We start from the raw sequence: 22,880 nt of genomic DNA, 5'->3' as shown, positions 1-22,880 counted from the left end.
GCCTCACCTGTGACGGACCATTTCCCAAGTAATTATACTATGAATATTGGATAGGAATCATGGAAAGAGGAAATTTTTAAATTCCTATTGATTTCAATGAAAGCATGGGAAGTACTCCATTTTGCACATCTACATCGGTTACACTGTTCTCCCCCAGTCTAGCTATGGTCACATGTCTATTCAAAAGGGGGATCCTCCACATCAGAACTGTAGCTTTGTCAGCTTGAAACCTAACTGTACCAGACGTTTGACACCAGGGGTGTCAAACTCAAGGCCTGGGGGCTGAATCCAGCCTGCGGGGTGCTTAGTTCTGGCCCGTGAGGCCACCCTGGAAACAGTGAAAGACTGGCCCGTAGTGCCTCTGCCAGTGAAATGGAGCTCAGGAGGGCCACCCGCGGCCTTCCGGAGCTTCATTCTCACTGGCGGAGGGTTGCAGGAGGCTGTCGTTGCAAAAAAATGGAGGTCGGGAGCCCATTTCGTCTGGCAGAGCTCTCGGGCCACCACAGACACCCCAACATGAGTGAGGTCAAGCTGGCTATGCCCACCCTGGCCACACCCACTCTGCCCCCCAAGGTCAAACACAATTCTGATGTGGCCCTCAATGAAATCGAGTTTGACACCCTTGCCTGACATGTTTGGGGACATCTGTTTGGGTAAACTTTAGTTGGGAGAGAAATATTGTGTAGAGCAGGGGTCGCCAACCTTTTGGACCTCAGGGACCATCAAACTCATAATTTCTCTCTCTCTCTCTCTCTCTCTCTCACACACACACACACACACACACACACAGAGGCAGGGGTGGGATTCAAATTTCTTAACAACTGGTTCTGTGGCCGTGACCTAATTAGTGGGTGTGGCTTGGTGGTCATGTGACTGGCTGGGCATGACTTGTATGTAAATATTATAAATATTTATGTAAATATTGAATTTTTTTTTATTAAAAAAGAGCAACTTTTACCCAAAAGCAGGCAAAACAGGCAGGCAGATTGAGTTGCTCACAGAATCACAGATTCACTTAGAGATTTATGATTCTGCCATCGGCTACCTGCACTGAATAATAGAAGCTTCAGTCCTAAGGAAGGTTTGACTGTGCTTAAAAGCAGAGCCAAAGATCTAAAGATTAGCTAGAAAGCAAGAAATCCAATGGTTTCCTGCAGTGGTTGGATTCAAAAGTTTTTACTACCAGTTCTGTGGACATGGCTTGGTGGGCATGGCAGGGGAGGATACTGCAAAATCTCCATTCCCTACCCATCCCCTTCTCTTCCCACCCCACTAACCTGCTTTCCAGCTTCGTTCTCCTGTGCAGGGCAACCAAAGGAGACCCAGCTGATCAGCTGGGACTCAGGAGGCAGATAATAGGGGGGCGTGGCCAGTCAGAGGTGGTATTGGCCGGTTCTCTGAACTAATCAAAATTTCTGCTACCAGTCCTTCAGAACTGGTCAGAACCTGATGAATATCACCAGGGGTGGGATTCAAAATTTTAAACAACCAGTTCTGTGGGCGTGGCTTAGGTGGTGGGCATGACTTGTTGATCATGTTATTGGCTGGGTGTGGCCAACTCAATATCACTCACATCGAGACACACATCTCCTCGCCTGGCCTCTCATGACTGTGGGGATGATGCAACAGTCGTAAGTGTGAAAAATGGTCATAAGTCACTTTTTTCAGTGCCATTGTAAAAGTACCAGCAAAGTACCAGCAAAGGAGGGGAAAAAAACTCCAGAGAAGTTCCAAAGACAGGAAGTCTAGTCCTGTCAGGAATGTAATAAGGAAGTTAACTGATGAGAGAAACTGGTTAACCTTATTACATTCTTATGTAAGCAACACCAGAATGTTTCAACTTCCTGCCTTCCTTACAGGATTAGGCCAGTAATTTATTCTAATAACCCATTCTCCGAACTGCTTAGAATGTTAACAACCAGTTCTAGCGAATAGGTGCAAACTGGTAGAATTCCACCCCTGGTTTCCTGCTTTCTAGCTAATCTAAATCTCCTGGCAGAGCAGAACAGCTGATGGTTGGGGGGAAGGAAAAATAGCAACTTCGCAGGCAGGTTTGCCAGGTAAGGAGTGAGTGGGCTGGGAGGGTTCCTGTGGGCCATGTGGGTGGTGCAGCCTTGTGTTCCTGTGCAGCCTGGATTAATTGCTTTGGGGGGTGTTCTGAGAGTAACATTTCTGTGCGGACCACCAAAATCTTCTCACAGCCCACCAGTTGGCGACCACTGGTGTAGAGTACATGCCACAGGACTCTTAACATTTTTATCAAGTTTTCAGGTGATAGAAATTTTCTGCAAGTTAATCCTTTGATTTGTGGTGTTCCAGATGAAATTGATTTTAATAAATAATAAAACTGATACCTGGGGGTGGGGGGAGAGCTCACTTTCACTATTCTGTATTGTTCCTTTTTATTATTTTTTTCCTTTGCTTTTTCCAAATTATTGTTATTCATCGATATAAATTCTTTGAATGGATTACAAGATATTTAAAACAATAAAAGATTCAAAAGTGTTCTAAAAAAGAAAAGGAACTTAATAAAATAATACAACACAGTAACATCATATTAAAGATTTAAAAAAAACTTTTCAAGTCAAATAGGTATGTTGAATTAAATAAGACAAGTACAATAATCATTCTGAATTTCTGTTGCTACTGATGTCCAAAATATTTAGCACTTTGGGGAAATTCCAATAAAGTGGATAAGGATCCACGTAACACTGTAAACGATGTAACAATGAGCAACTAGACAATGCAGAAGGAATTAATCACTAAGGGGTCAGTATATTATATAATTATTGCATTGCACAATTAACAAGCCAAGGCAGGCAACAAGTAAGATTTTTGCTACAAAAGGAACCAATCTGCTTACTTCCTACCAATACCCTGAGGTCAATTATTTATCACCTGGTTTATTTAATGTCATGTAATTCATTTATTTAATTGATATTCTGGTAAAGCCCTTGAACTGTTTTCCACACAAAAGCAAATCAGGGCAACAATGAAGCTCATGTCGCTTTTCAAAGCCTGCCATTAATGTTAACACAAGTGTTTAAAGATGAGATGCCTATTAGAAGAGGAAATAAGGCCAGGACAAACATTACAGTGTATTGTGCTGTAATAAAAAGTTAATTAAATGCAGGTTAATCAAATATTGCCCCTTCATTTAGTCCTTTTTTTCCTCCATCATCTCATTAAGTAGGACATTAACTGGGGCGTTTTAGAGGGAGTCCCAGATGGTCCTCTACCTTCAAGGCTACATCTTTCCCCTCCCCGCCTTTTATGTGTTGATGGATGGGAGATGCTGGACAAACCAGGTTTATGTTGTGGTTTTACAAAAGCTGTTCCTCTATAAAGCAGCGGTCCCCAACTTTTGTGGCTTGGTGGACCGGCAGAGAGTGGGGGAAATAGAGGGGAACCAGGCCATGCGAGCAGTGGGCCAGTACGCATGTGAGTGAGCAGCTCAACTTGTGTAAGTAGTGGGCGTGTGTGTGTGTGTGTGTGTGTGTGTGTGCATGCACGCCAGCCTGCCGCTCACACGGCCTGGTTGCAAATAGGCCATGGCCCAGTAGCGAGCCATGGCCCCGGAGTTGGGAACCCCTGCTCTAAAGCTGTTCTTTGGAAGCATACTGTACATTGTGGTTCTTTTTTGTGTGTCCTTGCAGCTTTGTGTAAAATTATGAGGCTGCTCTGTTGCAGAGAATGCCAGAATCTCAATGAGGTTTGGTTTTTTCCCCTCTGGGAGAGTCAACAACAGTCAAAAGGGCGTCTGCAACTGTGTGACCAAGATTCAGTGGTGGGATTCAAATTTTTTTACTACCGGTTCTGTGGGTGTGGCTTGGTGGGCATGGCTTGGTGGGCGTGGCAGGGGAAGGATACTGCAAAATCTCCATTCCCTCCCCACTTTTGGGGGAAGGTTACTGCAAAGTCCCATTCCCTCCCCACCCCACTAACCTGCTTTCCAGCTCCGTTCTCCTGTGCAGGGCAACCAAAGAAGACCCAGCTAATCAGGTGGGACTCAGGAGACAGAGAATAGATGGGGGTGGGGCCAGTCAGAGGTGGGATTTGCCATTTCTCTGAACTACTCAAAATTTCCGCTACTGGTTCTCCAGAACTGGTCAGAACCTGCTGAATACCACCTCTGCCAAAATTGTATTTATTTATTTATTTGCCAAATTTACCACCCATCTCATTCACAGAGCCTTACTGCTTTCTCTCTCTCTCTCTTCTTTTTTAGATGCAAGACCTTCGTCTGCGGGATGAAAAGAGTCCAACCGAACATTATCTCTTGAGCTTTGTGGTCAAGCGAAGAGCTGAGCCCAGGATATTCCTTAACCACTAGGCTCCCCTGCATCTCCATTTCGAAAGGCACTTACTCCTTTTCCAAGTCCTTCACTGGGTTGTTGTTGTTCCTCCCCTTGTGTGTTTCCAAACCATCCCAAACAATGCATTGTCTGCCAGAGGCTTGAACCGGTCGACTTGGTTACAGGGAGAAAGGAGAAGAGCGAAGTGCTTGGACGGCGAAGGGGAGCGAAGGGCACTGTTTCCAAAATACAGCGATTCTCATGATGACGGACCCGCGAAGTTCTCTAATCGACCAATGGAAGCCCCATTGTTTCCAGGCCCCTTTGGGGCAGGGCTGTTGAGAGAAACGGCTAAGGTTAAAAGGGGCCCTGAATGAAAGTTGAACAAAGATGACGGGGCTCGGGTTTTTTTTTTTGACAGGGGCTCTTCAAGATACGCACAGATTGTGAAAATATAATTAGAAGCCTCCCTTTGTCTGACCACGAGTGGGAAAGACTGAATGGAAAGGTCCCCCCTACTCTTTATGGAGCTCTCCCCACCCCTGAGAAACAATGCAGGGCCTTGTAAGCTCAGCTTCTCTCTCTAATGAGAAGCGTTAATTGCCACAATTTCCAGAATTCCTGTAAAGCACCCTTGGCTTGAAAAAAAGGACACGGAGAGAGAAAGAAAGAGAGGGGAGGATGGTTGGATGGGCAATGCAGGGGAAGGTTTGAGTTAAAAGGGTTCCAGACCCATTAAATGTGGTAACAGAGATAATGGAGGGGATTGTAAAACACACAGTTTCTAAATCACAAGAGCAGAAGGCAGGCAGGCAGGCAGGGCGTATCTGTGACAGGTTCTCTTATTTGTCCTCCAAATTTCTATTTTTATTTTTATTCCAAGAGTTCAAAATTTAAAGATTCTTGTCTCCAAAATGCATTCTTCTTCTTCTGTGCAGCTTGATTCTTCTTCTTAAAATAGAGCTGTTTTTAGGTGCTGAACCAAGTGGGATGTTGTCCAAATGGGAGATAGGAAAAGTGTGTGTGTGTGTGTGTGTGTGTGTGTATAGATAGATGATAGATAGATAGATAGATAGATAGATAGATAGATCCAGAAATGATGCTTTTCTTTTTTAAAAAATGCATGCTTTGTCAAACAAGTCGTGATGGCTTTGGGAGAGGATTGGTTATTCTCATAAAAAAGTGTCTCCGTTTCTAGGTTTTTAGGGATTTATCTTGTGAACAAGAGTGAATATTATTATTATTATTAATAATATTATAGCGAAAGAGAGTAACCATTCTTCCGAGTATCTTAAGATTTGGGATTAACTCTCTAGACCCTCAGCCAGCTGCTGGCTGAGGAATTCTGGGAGTTGAAGTCCACAAGTCTTTAAAGGCCAAGGTTGGACACTCCTGCTCTAAAGTCTAATGTAACCTCTGCCTGCTCTTATGGGCCTAGACTGGGACGGAATTTGCAAATTTTACATTTATAAAATGCCCTTAATTAAAACTGTAGATATAGGTGAAGGAACATGGCATTAAACACCCTTGATTTAAGTCAGCCCAACCAGTTCCAACTAAAAGTTGTTTTTGTCCCCCCAAATTTTTTTCCCCAAACAATTTTCTGTGGTCAGCCAAATGCTACTTTTTAATTCCTTGGAATGCCAGTTATAGGAGATTAAAAGCTTGGAGTCAGAGGTCTGCATTAATTACCCATTTAAAAAAAGAATCCCCTTATCTCCTTACAGCGTATCTTTATTAATTGGGCTTACCTTATTCCCCGTGATGGACCTCTTTCCCATCACACCAACGTTTTCACTCCAAGTGACAAGGACAGATTATAAATGTAGACTTTTTCATATCTGGGAGTTACTTTTAATACACATCTCAAGATTCATTTGGAAATCTGAAAGCTGGCTCTTCTGTTTGAACCACCAAGAATCATTTGCATTTGGAGCATCTGTGGAAAGGGGATTGAAAAGAAGACGGCATCCATGATCATGTGATTGAACACCACCCCTTTGTGTTTTTTTTTACACGCGAGGTGGCTCCAATATTTAGTCTGGGATAGGTCTTATGCATCGGCTGATCTTTATAGTGTGCAGGATGATGGAAGAAGTAGAAGGAAAGTCAATAGAAGGCGAGACTGGAAGGCCCTCACCAAAAAGAGTTTGTTTATTCGTGTCAGAAGCATCACAATTAAAATAAGGCATAAGAGGGGAGGGATTGGACTTTTGTGGAAGGAAGGAAGGAAAAAGAGCTCCTTTCTCTGGATGAGAGGCAGAGAAGATTATAGATTAGGCATCCTTGAGTGACGAGAGTGGAAAGTTGAACCTCCAGTCCGGTGATTTACTAGGGTTTAGAAGGATTGAGTTGGAAGAAGGTGGAAGAGAAGGTTGGAAGTTCAGGAGGTATAAAAGAACGGGGAGGGGGATGAAGGACTGGATGGACTGTTAGAAGAAAAATGAGAAATAATTCATGAGATAGCGGAAGACAGGAGCAAGAAGCTCAGAACAACTTTACCTGGATTTTGTTTGGTGTTAGAGGGAGCTTTATATTATTTTGCATTAGGGACAAAAGAAAGGAAAAAAAGAAAGGGAGGGGGGAGGAAAGAAGGAAGGAAGAAGGAAAGAAAGAGAAAGAAAGAAAGAAAGAAAGAAAGAAAGAAAGAAAGAAAGAAAGAAAGAAAGAAAGAAAGAAAGAAAGAAAGAAAGAAAGAAAAGAAAGAAAGAGAGCACTGGTTATGTCGAGAAACATAACTGTTGAATGCAGTGAGAATGAGTTATTTACTAATAACGGGCTTCTTCTTCTTCTTCTTCTTCTTCTTCTTCTTCTTCTTCTTCTTCTTCTTCTTCTTCTTCTTCTTCTTCCTCCTCCTCCTCCTCCTCCTCCTCCTCCTCCTCCTCCTCCTCCTCCTCCTCCTCCTCCTCCTCCTCCTCCTCCTCCCAGTTCCTCCCAACCATTTCCTTCTCATAAGGCTGAATTTCCACTCATTTTTGTTGCGTCTGATCCAGTTCCTTTGAATCTTCCTTAAAAAGTAGTACCCAGAACTGGACACAGTACACGAGGTGCAGTTTTCCCAGTAAGAACATAGCAGAATTGTTTCTTCACAAAAAAAAAGGAATGATGCAGGTAACCATAATAACTTTCTACACACAAGTGTTTTCTATTAAGATGCCTCTTTGGTGTCCTCCCAGGAAGCTTTTTTTTCAGAAAAGAAATAGCAGTGAAGCCAAACTGGTGGACTTATGGTCAAATAATATCTCTTAATTTTGGTGATCCGTATCTGCTATTTACAATTAAAGAAAGATGTAAATTAGACAAAAAGAACTATGGGTTTAACTTTATTTAATATGAATTGGAAATCCTGCTGTGTGGTAGTGGTGAATATATTATTGCTAAGGTCTATAAAACATTATTAAATTTGAATTTGGAAGATCAGTATATACAGCATTGTATGATTCAGTGATCAAGGAACTTTGGATATAATATAATGCTTGAACAATGGGAGAACATGTGGATGAAAAGTTTAAAATTTATATTAAATTATAATTTAAAAGAAAAAAATTATTAGATGATGTATCATTGGTATCTAACATCAGACAAGCTGTGAAGAATATATAAAGGTATTTCAAATGGATATTAGAAATGCAGATGTAAAGAAGAGACTTTTTATCATTTATAATGAACATGTGATAAAGCAAAGAAATACTGGAGAAGGATTTATATTCTAATACAGAATATTCTTAAAGTGAACATAAAGATAAAACCAGAAACTTTTCTTTTGGGTTTCATGGAAAAGCACTTGGAAAAATTTTTGGGGGGAACTTTGATCTTATACACTGCTCAAAAAAATAAAGGGAACACAAAAATAAGACATCCTAGATCTGAATGAATGAAATATTCTTATTAAATACTTTGTTCATTACATAGTTGAATGTGCTGACAACAAACTCACACAAAAATTATCAATGGAAATCAAATTTAGCAACCCATGGAGGTCTGGATTTGGAGTTACACTCAAAATTAAAGTGGAAAAAAGCACTACAAGCTGATCCAACTTTGATGTAATGTCTTTCAAACAAGTCAAAATGAGGCTCAGTAGTGTGTGTGGCCTCCATGTGCCTGTATTACCTCCCTTCCATGCCTGGGCATGCTCCTGATGAGGTGGCAGATGGTCTCCTGAGGGATCTCCTCCCACACCTGGACTAAAGCATCCCCCAACTCCTGGACAGTCTGTGGTGCAACGTGGCATTGATGGATGGAGCGAGACATGGTGTCCCAGATGTGTTCAATTGGATTCAGGTCTGGGGAACGGGCAGGCCAGTCCATAGCATCAATGCCTTCGTCTTGCAGGAACTGCTGACACACTCCAGCCACATGAGGTCTAGCATTGTCATGCATTAGGAGGAACCCAGGGCCAACCGCACCAGCATATGGTCTCACAAGGGGTGAGGATCTCATCTCGGTATCTAATGGCAGTCAGGCTACCTCTGGCAAGCACATGGAGGGCTGTGCGGCCCCCTAAAGAAATGCCACCCCACACCATTACTGACCCACTGCCAAACCGGTCATGCTGGAGGATGTTGCAGGCAGCAGAACGTTCGCCACGGCGTCTCCAGACCCTGTCACATCTGTCACATCTGCTCAGTGTGAACCTGCTTTCATCTGAGAAGAACACAGGGCGCCAGTGGAGAATTTGCCAATCTCGGTGTTCTCTGGCTAATGCCAAACATCCTGCACGGTGTTGGGCTGGAAGCACAACCCCCACCTGTGGACATCGGGCCCTCATACTACCTTCATGGAGTCTGTTTCTGTCCGTTTGAGCAACCACATGCACGTTTGTGGCCCACTGGAGGTCATTTTGCAGGGCTCTGGCAGTGCTCCTCCTGTCCCTCCTTGCACAAAGGCGGAGGTAGCGGTCCTGATGCTGGGTTGTTGCCCTCCTACGGCCTCCTCCACATCTCCTGATGTACTGGCCTGTCTCCTGGTAGCGCCTCCATGCTCTGGACACTACGCTGACAGACACAGCAAACCTTCTTGCCACAGCTCGCATTGATGTGCCATCCTGGATGAGCTGCACTACCTGAGCCACTTGTGTGGGTTGTAGACTCCGTCTCATGCTACCACTAGAGTGAAAGCACTGCCAGCATTCAAAAGTGACCAAACCATCAGCCAGAAAGCTTAGGAACTGAGAAGTGCTCTGTGGTCATCACCTGCAGAACCACTCCTTTATTGGGGATGTCTTGCTAACTGCCTCTGCTTTCCACCTGTTGTCTATTCCATTTGCACAACAGCATGTGAAATTGATTGCCAATCAGTGTTGCTACCTAAGTGGACAGTTTGATTTCACAGAAGTGTGATTGACTTGGAGTTACACTGTGTTGTTTAAGTGTTCCCTTTATTTTTTTGAGCAGTGTATATGTTGATGGCAGCAAAATTACTTTATGCACAAAAATGGAAGGACCCTTTGGATTCCCACAATAGATGAATGGCTACAAAACTTGATGGAGTTAGCAGAGATGGCCAAATTGACTGATTTGATAAAAGAAAAAAAGCATAATGATTTTTGTTTCTACTTGGAAACTGTTTCTGGACTTTGTGCTTGAGATGGAAAAAAATGAAACTTCGATTTTGGGTTTTAGATAGGTTTGTTATTATAGAAATGTCTAGTTTATGTAAAAGTAAAAAGTTGACATGTGATGTTACTATCTTATTCTATTGCACCAAAGGGAGTCCGAAGTCAATAGCTTTTCTTTCTTTTTCCCTTCTTTTCTATTCTTTCCCCTTCCCTTTTCTCTCCCTTATTTTTCCTGTTATTTGCTTTTGTATTTTTGTATATTATAAACTAATAATTAAAAAAAAATGTAGAGAAAAAAGTAGTAGTAATTATCCTACTTACATTTCACCTTCAACCCCATTAATAAGCATCCCATATCACTCTAAATCTTTTGCTATTTAGTTGGCTAACAGCTGCTGAAGAAATTATGAAACTGTAGAATACATTACATTATAACATATTCACTTATGATTTCAGACACAAGTCAACCATTTTAAACTATAATGCAAAAATATCTGTGCTTTAATGTTTACAAAATTCACCTAGGAAAGTTACAATTGTCTTTGTTTTATCCAGCCAAGATATCAAATGATGAGATCATTTATTTTAAAAAAAAAAAAACCCTACAATCCCATCAAAGGAAACCTAGAACTAACTAGGGAAATGGGAGGAGGCAACTGATGGCTTGTCAGAATCACAGAATTGGAAGGGACCTTGGAGGTCTTCTAGTCTAGCCCCTTGCTCAAGCAGGAACTCCTATATCATTTCAGACAAATGGTTGTCCAATCTCTTCTTTAAAACTTCCAGCGATGGAGCAACTCTGGAGACAAGTCGTTCCACTGATTAATTGTTGAGCATTCGTTTTACTTCTACCCTGAAATTTACTCTTGAGAACAATGGCCCTCTTTATCCGTCCAATGGAAGATGTAAGAAATGAGACCTCTTCCAAAAATAGTTCAGATGGTCTGCCATGGTTTGCCAAAGGACTGGATGTGCTCCTTCGCTTTCATCCTTAGTGATGCAATGCTGGTATTCCGGGGATCCACCTCTTCCAATGGGAATTTATCCACAAAGTTCGTCCCACATTGATAAGGCGGGGGTGGCCCCATGACCCCCAGGGGCTGCAAAGTGTGTCCCATGGGGGGAGAGTTTAGGAAAGGAGGAGGGGTGTAGCTGCTAGGGAGGCTCTGAGGGGAGGACACAAACCCAGGCAAAGTCTGGAGAGGGCTACTGTTCAACATGGGTGGGTTGAGCCATGATTCCAAGGGCAGGTTGCTACCAATAGTCCCGATGGCAGAAGGTTGAGGAGAGCGGTTAAAGGAGAGGATGGGCGAATCCTGCAGCTTCATGGAGGTCATTTCCAGCTTCTCCTGACGCCTCCATTTCGCTCTCCGGTTCTGAAACCAAACCTAGAGAAGCAGAATTCAGAATTAGTCAGAGAAGGAGGCCATGCATGTCATAAAATAGTACGACGTACTATTATTAAATGATTGTTACTATGAAGGTGTGTATGTTAGAGCAGCAGCCCACAACCTTTTGGGCACCAGGGACAGGTTCCATGGAGAGAGGTTTTCTGTGGACCGGACAGGGCGTGGTTTCGTGGGCTTCCTGCATCCTATGTGTCATGACCCTGGTGGAGATTGATTCTGAGGGAGAGGAGGAACAGCCAACAGGGAGTGGAAGTGTGGCTTCAGAGGTGGTGGAAGAGGCTGAGGAAGGGCAGAGGCCGGTTGAGCAGTCAGAGGAGGACCCAGGCCCATCCCCTATCCATCCTAGGGCATGCAGGGAGGAAAAGATTAGGGAAAAACATGGTCTACTTAGGAGGAGAGGGCCTTGATCCTCTTCATGGGTTGCATGTGTGAGATCTGCATAAGAGTTTGGACCAACAAACGCTGGAGACAAATTAGTGTTTTATTCCTGGATGAGGTTTATCTTGGTTGGCGTTCTTCCAACAGACTGTACCTGGTTATCTTCCTGACGTTTGTAATTATTTATCCTGGTCTGTCGTGGAACTTTCTTCAGTGCGGTTTGTTTTTGGTTTTTGCTTCATTATCTGCTCTTTGAATTTGAACTGTATTTCTTTCTTTTGGAATGTGATTTTGAACATAGTTTAATCTTCAACTGTGAACAATTAAACAGTGAAGCCAAGTTGAAGGCATTAAAGGACCTTTGTTTACATTTTGGTTTTTGTTATATTTTTGATACACTCCAGGTCATCACACTAGGGATGGGTCTTCACTTGTTTGCCCAGCCCAGTTTCTGCTGGGTACTGGTCCACAGACTGGGTGTTGGAGACCCCTGAGTTAGAGGAGGGGTCCCCAACCCCTGGGCCTCAGACTAGTAGTGGTCAATGGTCTTTAGGAACCAGTCCACACAGCTGGAGCTGAGCAGTGGGCAAGTGAGCAAAGCTTCATCTGTATTTACAACCACTCCCCAGGATTAGCATCAGTGATGGTTTGCTGCCAGTTCGAACCGGTTCTAACGATCCGGTAGTGTCAGTCACCAGTTAGCCCCCTGCCCCCCCTTTCCTGTCCTATATTTCCTTTGTTTGTAACTCAGCTGATAGGTGCGGCAGAGCGGACTGCCGTGCCTCGGTTATTTTACTGACGGTAAAACAACTGAGTTGTTTTACCGACGGTAAGGTAAGTTCTCATGCTTATAATTGCCCATTTTAGAACACTTTGCCCGCATGCGAAGCACGTGCCCAGAAGAACAATAGTAAAATATTTTGAATTCCACCACTGATCACTGCTTCAGCTCCACCTCAGGTCATCAGGCATTAGATGTTCATAGGAGTGCAAATCCTACTGTAAACCTTTCCCCCAGTCAGTGGAAAAATTGAAACAAGTCCCGGTTGCCCAAAAGGTTGGGAACGGCTGTGTTGGAGGGGGAAGAAAGGGTTTTATTTTCAATACAGTACATAGCCCCAAGAGCTGAGCTAAACCTGAGGAAGACTTTGTTTTTAACCAATAAAGTGAGAAGATACAACTCTTCCTCTCCCAAGTGTTTTAGACCACATCTATGAATCATCGTGAGGGAGGCAATAAGACATCCAGGTTTCTCTAGTGAACTTTTGGACTGGAAGAAAGGGAAAATCTGGATGATCCTTTGCCTAATCTATGTTGTACGCACTTAGTAGTTTAGACTGTAATTTATGGAAATGTGAGCTTCTTTCCTATCTTTAAAAACTTCTGGTACTTTTAGGGGTAACCTTGAAGATAGATGTCAAGTTTCTCCCAACCCAGAGATTCGAGGAAGAAGTCTTTGGAGCAATATTTTATTATTTATCTATATATCTATCTATCCATATTCATCCATCCATCATATATCCATCCCTCCATCCATACCTACCTTCTATCTATCTATCTATCTATCTATCTATCTATCTATCTATCTATCTATCTATCTAATTTATATAGCTGCTCATCTCATCAGTAAGTGGATTTGGAATTGTAAGGTTTATAAAAAAAATCCAGTAATTATTTTCTCTTTTTTTTTTAAAAAAAAATTACACTGATCACTTTTGAGAGTGAGTTGATTTTTAATGCCGTTACTTGATTAATTGGAGGAGGAGATAGAAGATCCTCCTCCTTTGTTCGTGACTTCCACTGCAAACATGCACAACTGTAAATAACTGAAGATATCAGAACAAACATGTTCTTTCTTCTTTATTCCTTATTTCCAACTCTTTATTTGCTGTCTGCCTAGGGTGAATTTTAGAGTGTAACAACTTAGGAAAGAGTCTTGTCCTCTTATATTTTGCAAATTGCCATGTGCCCTGATGGAGATAGGATATGTGTGTGTGTGTGATTTTGCAGTGTTGTGCATAGCCCCAGAGAATATTACACATGAACCCAAACTGGGGTGAACAAACTTTAGAAGGCTTAAAATCCATGCTTGGACTTAGACCAGTGTGCTAAGGATTGTGTGCCTATAAAAAAAAGTCAAGCTTAGGGGGAAAAAGCTTTAAATGCATTTCCCTCAATCAGACTGATGTTTTGTTTAAATTTTGATTAAACTGTATCATTTTTAAATTTTTCTTCTTACGTTTTGGTTCATAGGACTCTTCCCCCACCTCAGAATATATATCTTTAACAAGTGTTATTGTCCATCACATGAAAATAAAAATGACAAATTGGCAATAGCTGGTTGTGCCAAATGGACAACATTGTCTCCCTGAGGGAGATGGGCGGTTTAGAAATATGAAACATAAATAAATAAATAATAAAATAAACATAGTCGATGTTTATCCCTTTTGAGGAGCCAGCCTAAATGATGTCCCAAATACATAAGATTCTGATGAGGTCTTCCTCATCAAACATTTTAATTAAATGAGAGACATTTGGTGAGAAAACGCCCTGTGTTCCATTTGCCATAAAGCAGGAAATGCAACATGTTGGTGCAAGATAGATAGATAGATAGGGAGAGGGGGGAGGGAGGGGGAGAGAGAGGGAGGGAGAGAGAGGAAACAAGCAATTAACATTCATAAACTCTTGGGGCTCCAAAAGGCACTTAAAATTTAGCTTTAGTCCTTTACCTGGGATTAATATGGGTGGTGGGGAAGACTATTTTAATGGTTCTTTTTAATCCAGGCTGTCTTGCTTTAAGTTTTTAAGTTTTATGTTTGGTAAGTCACTGAGAGTCCACTGCAGCTGGCTATAAATAACAGTGGGAATAGTGGGATTTCTGAATACAGACTGATAAAGACTCGACTAGTAACACACCAGATATAATGTGGTTGAAAAGGAGAAAGTGTGGATAATTGATGCCAGAGGATAGTAGACGACAAAGAATTACAGAAGTATCAAGATCTGAAAACTGAAATGGAAAGATTGTAGTATAATTAGCTGTGGTGGTTCCAGTAGATATCGGCACACCAAATCTTCGACAGTATTTAGAAAATCTGATAAAATTTCCATCAGTTAATTGTGAAAGGCCACATAGCTTGGTTCTGCACATATACACTGATACATTATGACATCTTGGATTTACAGGAAGCACTTGAAGGCCAACACAAGCTAAAGAACTGGCAGCTGTGACTTCACATTATTGTGAAGATATAAAGATTAATAATATCCTAGTGCAAATGTACAAAGTATAAAGACTAGAAAGTATAAACACTGGAATTCTAGGTATAGTTAATTTGAAGATTTTTGCTTAATTACCGAGTTCCACAAAAGTCTATTGCACAGAGGTAACATTCCAGAAAAGTTATTTTGTAGGACTAAAAAGAGAACAAATGATTTACTTATTAAGAAGTTAATCCATGCTATACGAGTTCTTTTAATACTATAACCAAAACTCAAGTGCCCAATGGAAGAGCGAGTAAGTTTGAGGACACTGTCATGCTAAAATAAATTCAATAGAGATTAAAAGAGAGGGGAACCCCGCAAAACTCCTTCACATAAAATCTATGAAAGACAAATAATCATTCTCCCATGTATTTTGCACGATATCCATTGCCCCAACAAATAAGTATGTACACCCTGATATTGGCTGAAACATTTCAAGACTACTTTGTGTTCTGAGCAACATTACTTAAATCCATGTTTGAGTTTTTTGACAGTGGCCATTCCTCTGGCCAACAACAATTTCTTTTATAATGTGTCTTAGTTTATAAACCCATTTTTGTTTTTATTAAATAGGTAATATGATTCCTGTTTTTCCTTTTGTTTTCAATATTTAACCTTATCCTGGATTTTTCACTTTTTTAAATAAGCTCTTCGAAATCTTTTGTATGTCTAGCTCATAAAACGGTATGAGCCGCATATTTCAGTTGTGTTTTGATCTCCAATTTTAATTACAACTGTTACTGTTTTCAATCCTGCCTCTTCCATAATATATTTAGATATGGAGACAGTGTAGCAAAAAGATGTTTTGGAAGAAATAGCAAAAGGGAAATAAGATTTATCTGACAACACAAAGAAAGTATTGACATTGAAAGTGGATCTAGAAATGACAAGCTACAAGAATTATATGGAAAAGATGTTTAATTGGGCGTACAAAGAAATTCATTGATACTTTAAAAATAAAATAAAAGTAACAAATAATAAACCAAGAGAATGACCTGAATAATTCTTTTACATTGGATTTACAAAATAGATTTTTTTAAAAAGTTTGGATCACTCTTGAGAAGAGGTAAAAAAGAAATGAAAATAAATCAAGTTCTATTTACATGATTTGAATGGACTAAAAATTAAGATTGTTAGAAGTAAAAGGAAGGTATATAAAGTTGGTTTATTTGACCAAGTTTAAAATAAATAAGCTATTATTCCTGGCAATGGATTTTTGCTGATACCAAAACTGAAATGGTGATGCTTTATGGATTTGTTAATGGATTTCAGGTGGAACATGGGATCAAGACAGCATTAGTTGCAAATTAAGAGGAGGTGAAGAGTTGCTAAAAGTGTTTATACTTATTGTAATGAAAGTTGGAAAGTTGGACTTCTTTATATATTTTTCCTTCTTTTTAACTATATTCTTATTTTTTTCTTTCTATTCTCTAGATTGTCCCTTTCCTATCCACATTTTACTCTTTCTACACTTTTTCCCTCTCTTTTAATTGTATTAAGGTAGTTTTTACTATTGAAAGTATAATATTTAATAAAAAATCAAAAAGAGAAATTCTCTAAATCTTATTGTCCTGTGTAATGCAAACATAGACCTCATTCTGACATATTTTTGCCCTAACAATTACATTAGAAAGGGCATCTGGCTATTAAATGCTCAGCTCCATTCAGTCGTCCCGACACTACCCCAAATTAAGAGATTACAAATCATATTACATTAGTAAAAAGTTACATTACATTAGTAATCTGATACAATGTCTTTTTCTAGGAAGGCATCTATTCATCTTTACAGTATACCATGCAAAATTAATTTCCAATCTCTAGGTCAGGCAATCTTGTTCCATATTTGTTGACAAAGAGCTGTTAGCATTATATATGCCTGTTGTCCTACAGCTTTAACAGCTGGACAATACAGTTCTCTGTACTTGATGCTGTCTGATAGTCTATAAGCTGTCCTACATAAATAAAAATGCCAATTTTGATGGAAAGTAGGAACAGTAGTCCCAAATCACTGCAGTTACAAGCTAAGCACAATGATTAACTACCCTAGCTTGACTTAATGGTTCAATTTATGACTTATTTGTGATTTGATCAAGCAGTTCAAAAGATTCATGCCAAGGGCACATAAGCACTTGCTTTAAAATAGAAACGATGATAGTTTGATTTTCATTAATTACGTTACAATTAGTTTTTATGAGACAAGAAAGGAAATGTGTACTATATAACAGAAGTGATTAAAATACACTCTTGTTTTCTTTGACTTAATTTCAGCTTCAAAATTCCCATAAATAGCTAAATAACTTCCTTTAAGTAAACTCCAAACAAATTTGAAAATGTTTATTTGGAAGAAAGGGGCATCCTGATTTTGAAGTTTGCAGGGAAAAATAACAGCTAAAGGAACGAAGCACTAAAAACAAAGGTGGGATATCAATTAATCATTCTACAGTATAGTATTCTAATTTAAAAAGTAATTCATTAAATTTCTATATATCTTCCATTTTTGGACCTCCCACCCCCTAGATTTACAGAATCAAGTGAATAAATAAAGACTTCAGTTTACAGTGAGGCTAGGAAGAAATTCACTTGGATCAGATTTTAACACAAACCAGCCTCATTTATATTGCTCAAATTAACACTGAATGAGAACACAATTATTCATGGGCTTTGATAACTCCAAATTTTGTAATGAAGCTCTTGAATCAAAAACCATGCAAGTAATTTTATATCATCAGGCATATCTTCCTGAAAATTGCTTGCAGAAATGTGGGAATTTGGGAAAGGGCACGCCAAATACATACAATTATTCCCAGAATACAGGCAGAAACAATATGGAACAAGCTGACATTTGAGACAAGGTGAATATTATAGGAAGGAAAACAAGAGATCGATGCATTTTTACATGGGTGATTTTATGGGCTCGTAATTCCATGAGTGGAAGGACCACAAGTTACAGGTGCTGAAACCAAACACTAATAATTATTGTCTGAAATGTTAGAACACACACACACACACACACACAGATTAGAGAAAATCCCTTTACAAACCATTTAACTTGGGTGCAAATCTGAAATTATCTCCAGAGGGGCAAAAACACACACACACAAAAAAAGAGAGTACTTCTAAATTGGATTAGTAAAGCAAGGTAGCTGTTGGACTGCAATGCTCTAATGAAGGAAGAAAAAAGAAGTTAGTTATTCAAAATGTCATGGTGCAATTAGATCAACATTGGAAGGGAAGGGAAGGGCATGTTTTTTTTTACCTGAACTCTGACTTCAGGTAGATTGACTTTCATGGCAAGCTCTTCTCGGCTGTAAACATCAGGGTAGTGGGATTTTTCAAAGGCTCGCTCCAGCTCATGTAGTTGATAAGTGGTGAAGGTGGTACGGTTCCTTCTATGCTTCTTCTTGGGCTGGTCTTCATCTAAGAGTTTGCCATCACTGTTACAAGTAGCCAGCTCTGGGCTCAAGCAGTTGTCTGAATGTTTGGTACAGTAGGGATCTGAGAAGTGAGAAGTAGGGGAAGCCTGATCGACCTTTAAGTGGATTTACACCAGAATATTCAATTGATGCCAAGCATATCCACGCAAATTCTCTTGATTTCAACATCCTTTCATTTTTTTTCCCTCCAGACATTTCCTTCAATTGCTTATTTGTTTTATTTGAAATAGCTTTCATGCAGCTATTGGTGCACACTACAAATAGAGATTTTCTAAGAGGAAATTGTGTATGTTCTATTAAGTGCCGAACTATGCAGTGCTTCTGATTTGAATTCAAGAAGTTGCTTGAAGCTGTGCAGGAGTTCAAACACAGTGTCAGCAATTCCTTAAGCTAACCGCGCTTTTCCCCCCCAGAAACTGCCTCATACTGGGAATGGATGCTGTTACTTTAATGGATTGCCAACAGGTGCTCTTTCTATCCCGTTGCATACTCCAAACTCTTTTTTGGAGTTCAGTTCAAATCCCTGCACCGCCCTATCAAGCATTGTCTCAATATGTATTGATAGAACTTGTTCTGTTATTAGGCAAATGTTAAGTTCTTTGCTTCTGCTTCCTCTTTCATCAATTTAGTTTGAAATTCTATGTTGTCCCAATGGTGCTTTTTTCCAAAAGGCATCTGGACTTTCTTGGTTTTCACGAAGGAAAGCGAATATACACATCCCAGGATAAAATTGTAGGATCCAATTTTGGTAGGTCACCGCGACCAGGTTGGATCCTTGGAGATGGCTGGTGGAGTGTTTGAAAATGTTTTGCTTCTCATCTAGGAATCTTTTTCAGTTCTAACTGACTGGTGGGGAATGGAAGGATTTATAATGGAAGGATTGATATTTATAAATCCTTCCGGGTCCCACCAGTCAGCTAGAACCTAAGATGCTTCTTAGCTGAGAAGCGAAATGTTTTCAAACAAACAACAACAAAAGATTAACAAGAAAGTCCAATTGCCTTTTGGAAAAAGCACTTTTGAGTATCTCCACAGACGTAACACCCACGTTAAAATCAACTGTTCGGATTCAATAATAAATATACTATGACTAGCTGCTCATTTTTTTTCCTGCTCCCTTAATCTATGATCTTGGACATTCCTACAGCTCAGACTTGCTCAGGTCTACCCAGAAGTAAGTTACTTTGGATGTAATGGGAGTTGTGGATACTAGTCTTGCTTGCGTATTCTACTGAAGCCCTAGCCAACAAGGAAGGGCTGAATCCCACAGTCATTCTGCATCACAAGCCGTCTCCTTTTCTTTCCCCACGTTGAAAGATTGTCATCACCATCTACGATCTTGCTCCTAGTATCTTCCTGTGTTAGTCCAAATTTCTGTTTCCCACAGCAGTCCATCAGATGCTCCTAAGGATGGTATGGTTTGCATGACAGAATTGTGAAAAGACCTTGGCTTTGCCCAGCAGGAGTATGTGAACTGGGAGCTAGTAAGTGTAATTCTAAGGCTGACTTCCTCGTAAGAATATTCCTCTAAAAGTCAAGGCATCCTTCATCGCTGTGGTTAAGACTGATATGTCCATCTCATCCATTTCCAAGGATCTGTGGACCACAGATTTAGGGGGCCCTGATCAACATCTTAGAGATTAATCCAATTACTTCCCAGGGGTATTTTAAGGGCATGCAGAATGAGCTGATTTAATATATATCACTCCCTCACATCTCTTCCTTTATAAGGAGTGCAGAAATTTCTTCTTAGAGGACAAAAAAAAATAACTTCCTTTTTAAACTGAGCGGCTAGTTAAAAATTATGCTGATTAAAACTGCAAGATCTTTTGGGCTATGTGATCCATCAGCCAGATCTTGAGCACCAGTTCCGTGCTCTTTTGACAGATCATTTTGGATGAAATCACATATCGGCGGCAACCACCATAGGAGAGGAGAACTAAAGAACCAGGCAAGTTTCAAAAATAGCATGAAGGCTATTCTAAAAATGGAAGGATGTCTTTAGCGAGAAAACTACTTTGGAAATGTTCACATGTTTCCAACAGAAGGGATCAATCTGAGGGTTCCTTGATACTCTACTAGGTTGGTTGGTTTTCTTGCAGACGTTTCATTAGCCAAACTAGGTAACATCAGTGTTAGACAACCAAGCTCAGAGAGCACCAAGAACTCCTCATTTCAAACCTGTTATAAATATTCTCCTTTATTGGTAGGGATCCATCTTCATCAGTGCCTTTCCATCCCCTCCCACTTGTGACTGTATGATTGTAACTTTGTCACTTGTATCCTTATGATTTTTATTGACTGTTTCCTAGTATGATTTGATTGCTTATTGTACCCTATGACTATTATTAAGTGTTGTACCTTCTGATTCTTGACGATTGTATCTTTTTTTTTATGTACACCAAGAGCATTTGCACCAAGACAAATTCCTTGTGTGTCCAATCACACTTGGCCAATAAAGAATTCTATATTCTGCTCTGCTCTGCTCTGCTCTGCTCTGCTCTGCTCTGCTCTGCTCTGTTCTATTCTATTCTATTCTATTCTATTCTATTCTATTCTATTCTATTCTATTCTCAAACTGGTATCCTTGAGATGCTTTGGGATTGTAACTTTCCTGCATTCTTGGCTGGGAACTTTAGGAGTTGAAGTCCCACTGTATCTGGACCAGTGCTGTGGAAAGCATCACAGGTGCTGTGGAAAGCATCACTAACATATTTTTCCAGGTTAATTAAAAACACCTTTATTACAAATGTGTCCCACAAAAGCCCTTAAGGTTAGGCAGCCCAATATCTGTCACTTGGTGTTAAGCATGAGGAATGGAATATGCACCTCAGTCCTAAGGGACTTCCCTATTACGCTATAGTAAGTGGGATGCATATTCATAAATAAGTAAAATGTTACTGCTCTTAACGCTTATTTCAGTGATTTAAGTTTAGCTGTAGCAAATTTCCAACGGTTAAGTTTAAATCACTGAAATAAGCTTTATGTCAGTAAAATTCTTATTTATTTATTAATATCCATTATTATTTGTACGAATAATTTAAGGCGAAGAAAATAGGGCCCGATAAGGAAACGATCGTTTTCACACTTACAGAAGGGAATTTAAAAGGCTCCTGGATGTGACTTTTCCACGGATGCCACATGAGATCTCCCAAAATTCTGGGCTGGGAATTATGGAGGTTCGGATCCAAAAGCTTTATGGGGGCCAGGAAACGGACTGATGATGTCTCTCCCACCCCCGCCGCCCCCGCCCTTCCCTCTCACCTCCGAAGCGTCCCGTCCTGGGGCTCGCCTGCTCCTGCCTCAGCGCCTCCTGGGCGGGCATTTGGGAGAAGCCTTCCCCGCCGGCGCCCGCCTTCTCGGCCGCCTCTTTCCCTGGCTTGGCCCCGCCGTGGCCCTCCTGGCCTTGGAAGCTGCCCAGACGGGGGTCCTCTTTGGTAAATCCCAAGATGGCCTCGATGCTGTGGAGACGGGACTGGGGACCTCCCGACACGGGGCTCCTGAGCAGGGGCCCAGCCAGCGAGAAGCCGCCGCCGCCGCCGGCGTCGCCCATGCTCAGGAGCGCGTCCTGAGGCGGCAGGTGCATGAAGAGCGCCGGGTTGCGGACCAGCCTCCTCCCGGCTCCGGGCGCAACCCAGCCGCCGCCCCGCCGAACTCAGCGCCAGGGAAAGGCCGAGGCGCTGGAGAGGTTGGGGGTGGGAAAGAGAGGTTCTTCGGCGGGGCGGGGGACGGATCAGCCTGGGCCCCGACGGACGCGGCTCAGCTCCAGGTCCGGAAGCGAGCGCGGCCGACGCTGCGCGGCTTTTTAGCCCAGCCGCCTGCGGGGTCTCGAACGTGCCCGGAGAGCAGAAGATCGGCGCGCGGTTGCCTCTCTCACCCCCCACCCCCCGGGTTCAGCCGGCGGGACGGGCTCTCGCCCAGGCAAGGCGCATGCCGGGATTCAGCCGCCTGGGCCTGGACGCTGCCGCCGCCGCAGCCGCCGCAGCCGGTTCTGTCCCTGCGGGATAACTGAGCTCGGAGGCTTTTGGCCCCCGGTGAGGGCTGGTAGGAGAGCCCGGAGCGGAGGGCAGGCCCCGCCCTCCCCAAGAAGCCCCGCCCCCTCGCTCTGAGGGGAAATTGCCCCGCTGGAAATTGACCAGCCGGGCAAAGGAGGAAAGGGCCGAGGGTGGCGGTTGGCGGGGCCTTGAGGAGCGAAGCCCTCTTTTTCGTCTTCCGAGGAGAAGCAACGCGCTGCTTTCCAGTTGCGATCGATCCAGAGGCGGCGGGGGGGAGGGGGGACAACAAGTTGGTTTTTAAGAGAACAAGAGAAAGATCTTGGCCAGAGTCAGCCAATAAAATAAATAAACAAACAAACAGAAAGGAGAGGAAGTGATTAAAAAAAAAGTTTAAAAATGATTTGGGAATCCTGCAAAAAAAAAAAAAAAAGCCGACTTCAACTTTATAAAGCTCACTTTGATTACCCAAAAAAAAATATATGCATTCAAGGTAAACTGTGATTTGATCGGACTTTTAAGGGAAGAGAGATATTTTTTTTCCAAAA

At 41.7% G+C, this 22,880-nt stretch overlaps 1 protein-coding gene across 1 annotated transcript; it reads right to left on the bottom strand.

The window, feature by feature from the left end:
* Positions 1-10,333: 10,333 nt before the first annotated feature.
* Positions 10,334-22,182, bottom strand: RAX (retina and anterior neural fold homeobox). The gene is made up of 3 exons (XM_087958542.1): positions 21,605-22,182; positions 18,163-18,401; positions 10,334-11,243 (listed from the first exon to the last, which is right to left on the bottom strand). The coding sequence occupies exons 1-3, from the start codon at positions 21,924-21,926 to the stop codon at positions 10,791-10,793; spliced, it is 1,014 nt and encodes a 337-aa protein (XP_087814668.1). The 5' UTR covers positions 21,927-22,182; the 3' UTR covers positions 10,334-10,790.
* Between the last annotated feature and the right edge of the window lie 698 nt (positions 22,183-22,880).

Source organism: Notechis scutatus, chromosome 2 (genome assembly GCF_049901735.1).
Source record: "Notechis scutatus isolate UNSWTSFEM ecotype Mainland chromosome 2, rNotScu1.2, whole genome shotgun sequence".
NCBI classification, from domain to species: Eukaryota; Metazoa; Chordata; class Lepidosauria; order Squamata; family Elapidae; genus Notechis; species Notechis scutatus.
The sequence above is the reverse complement of the archived record's forward strand: the minus strand, read 5'-3'. Positions and strand labels throughout refer to the sequence as shown.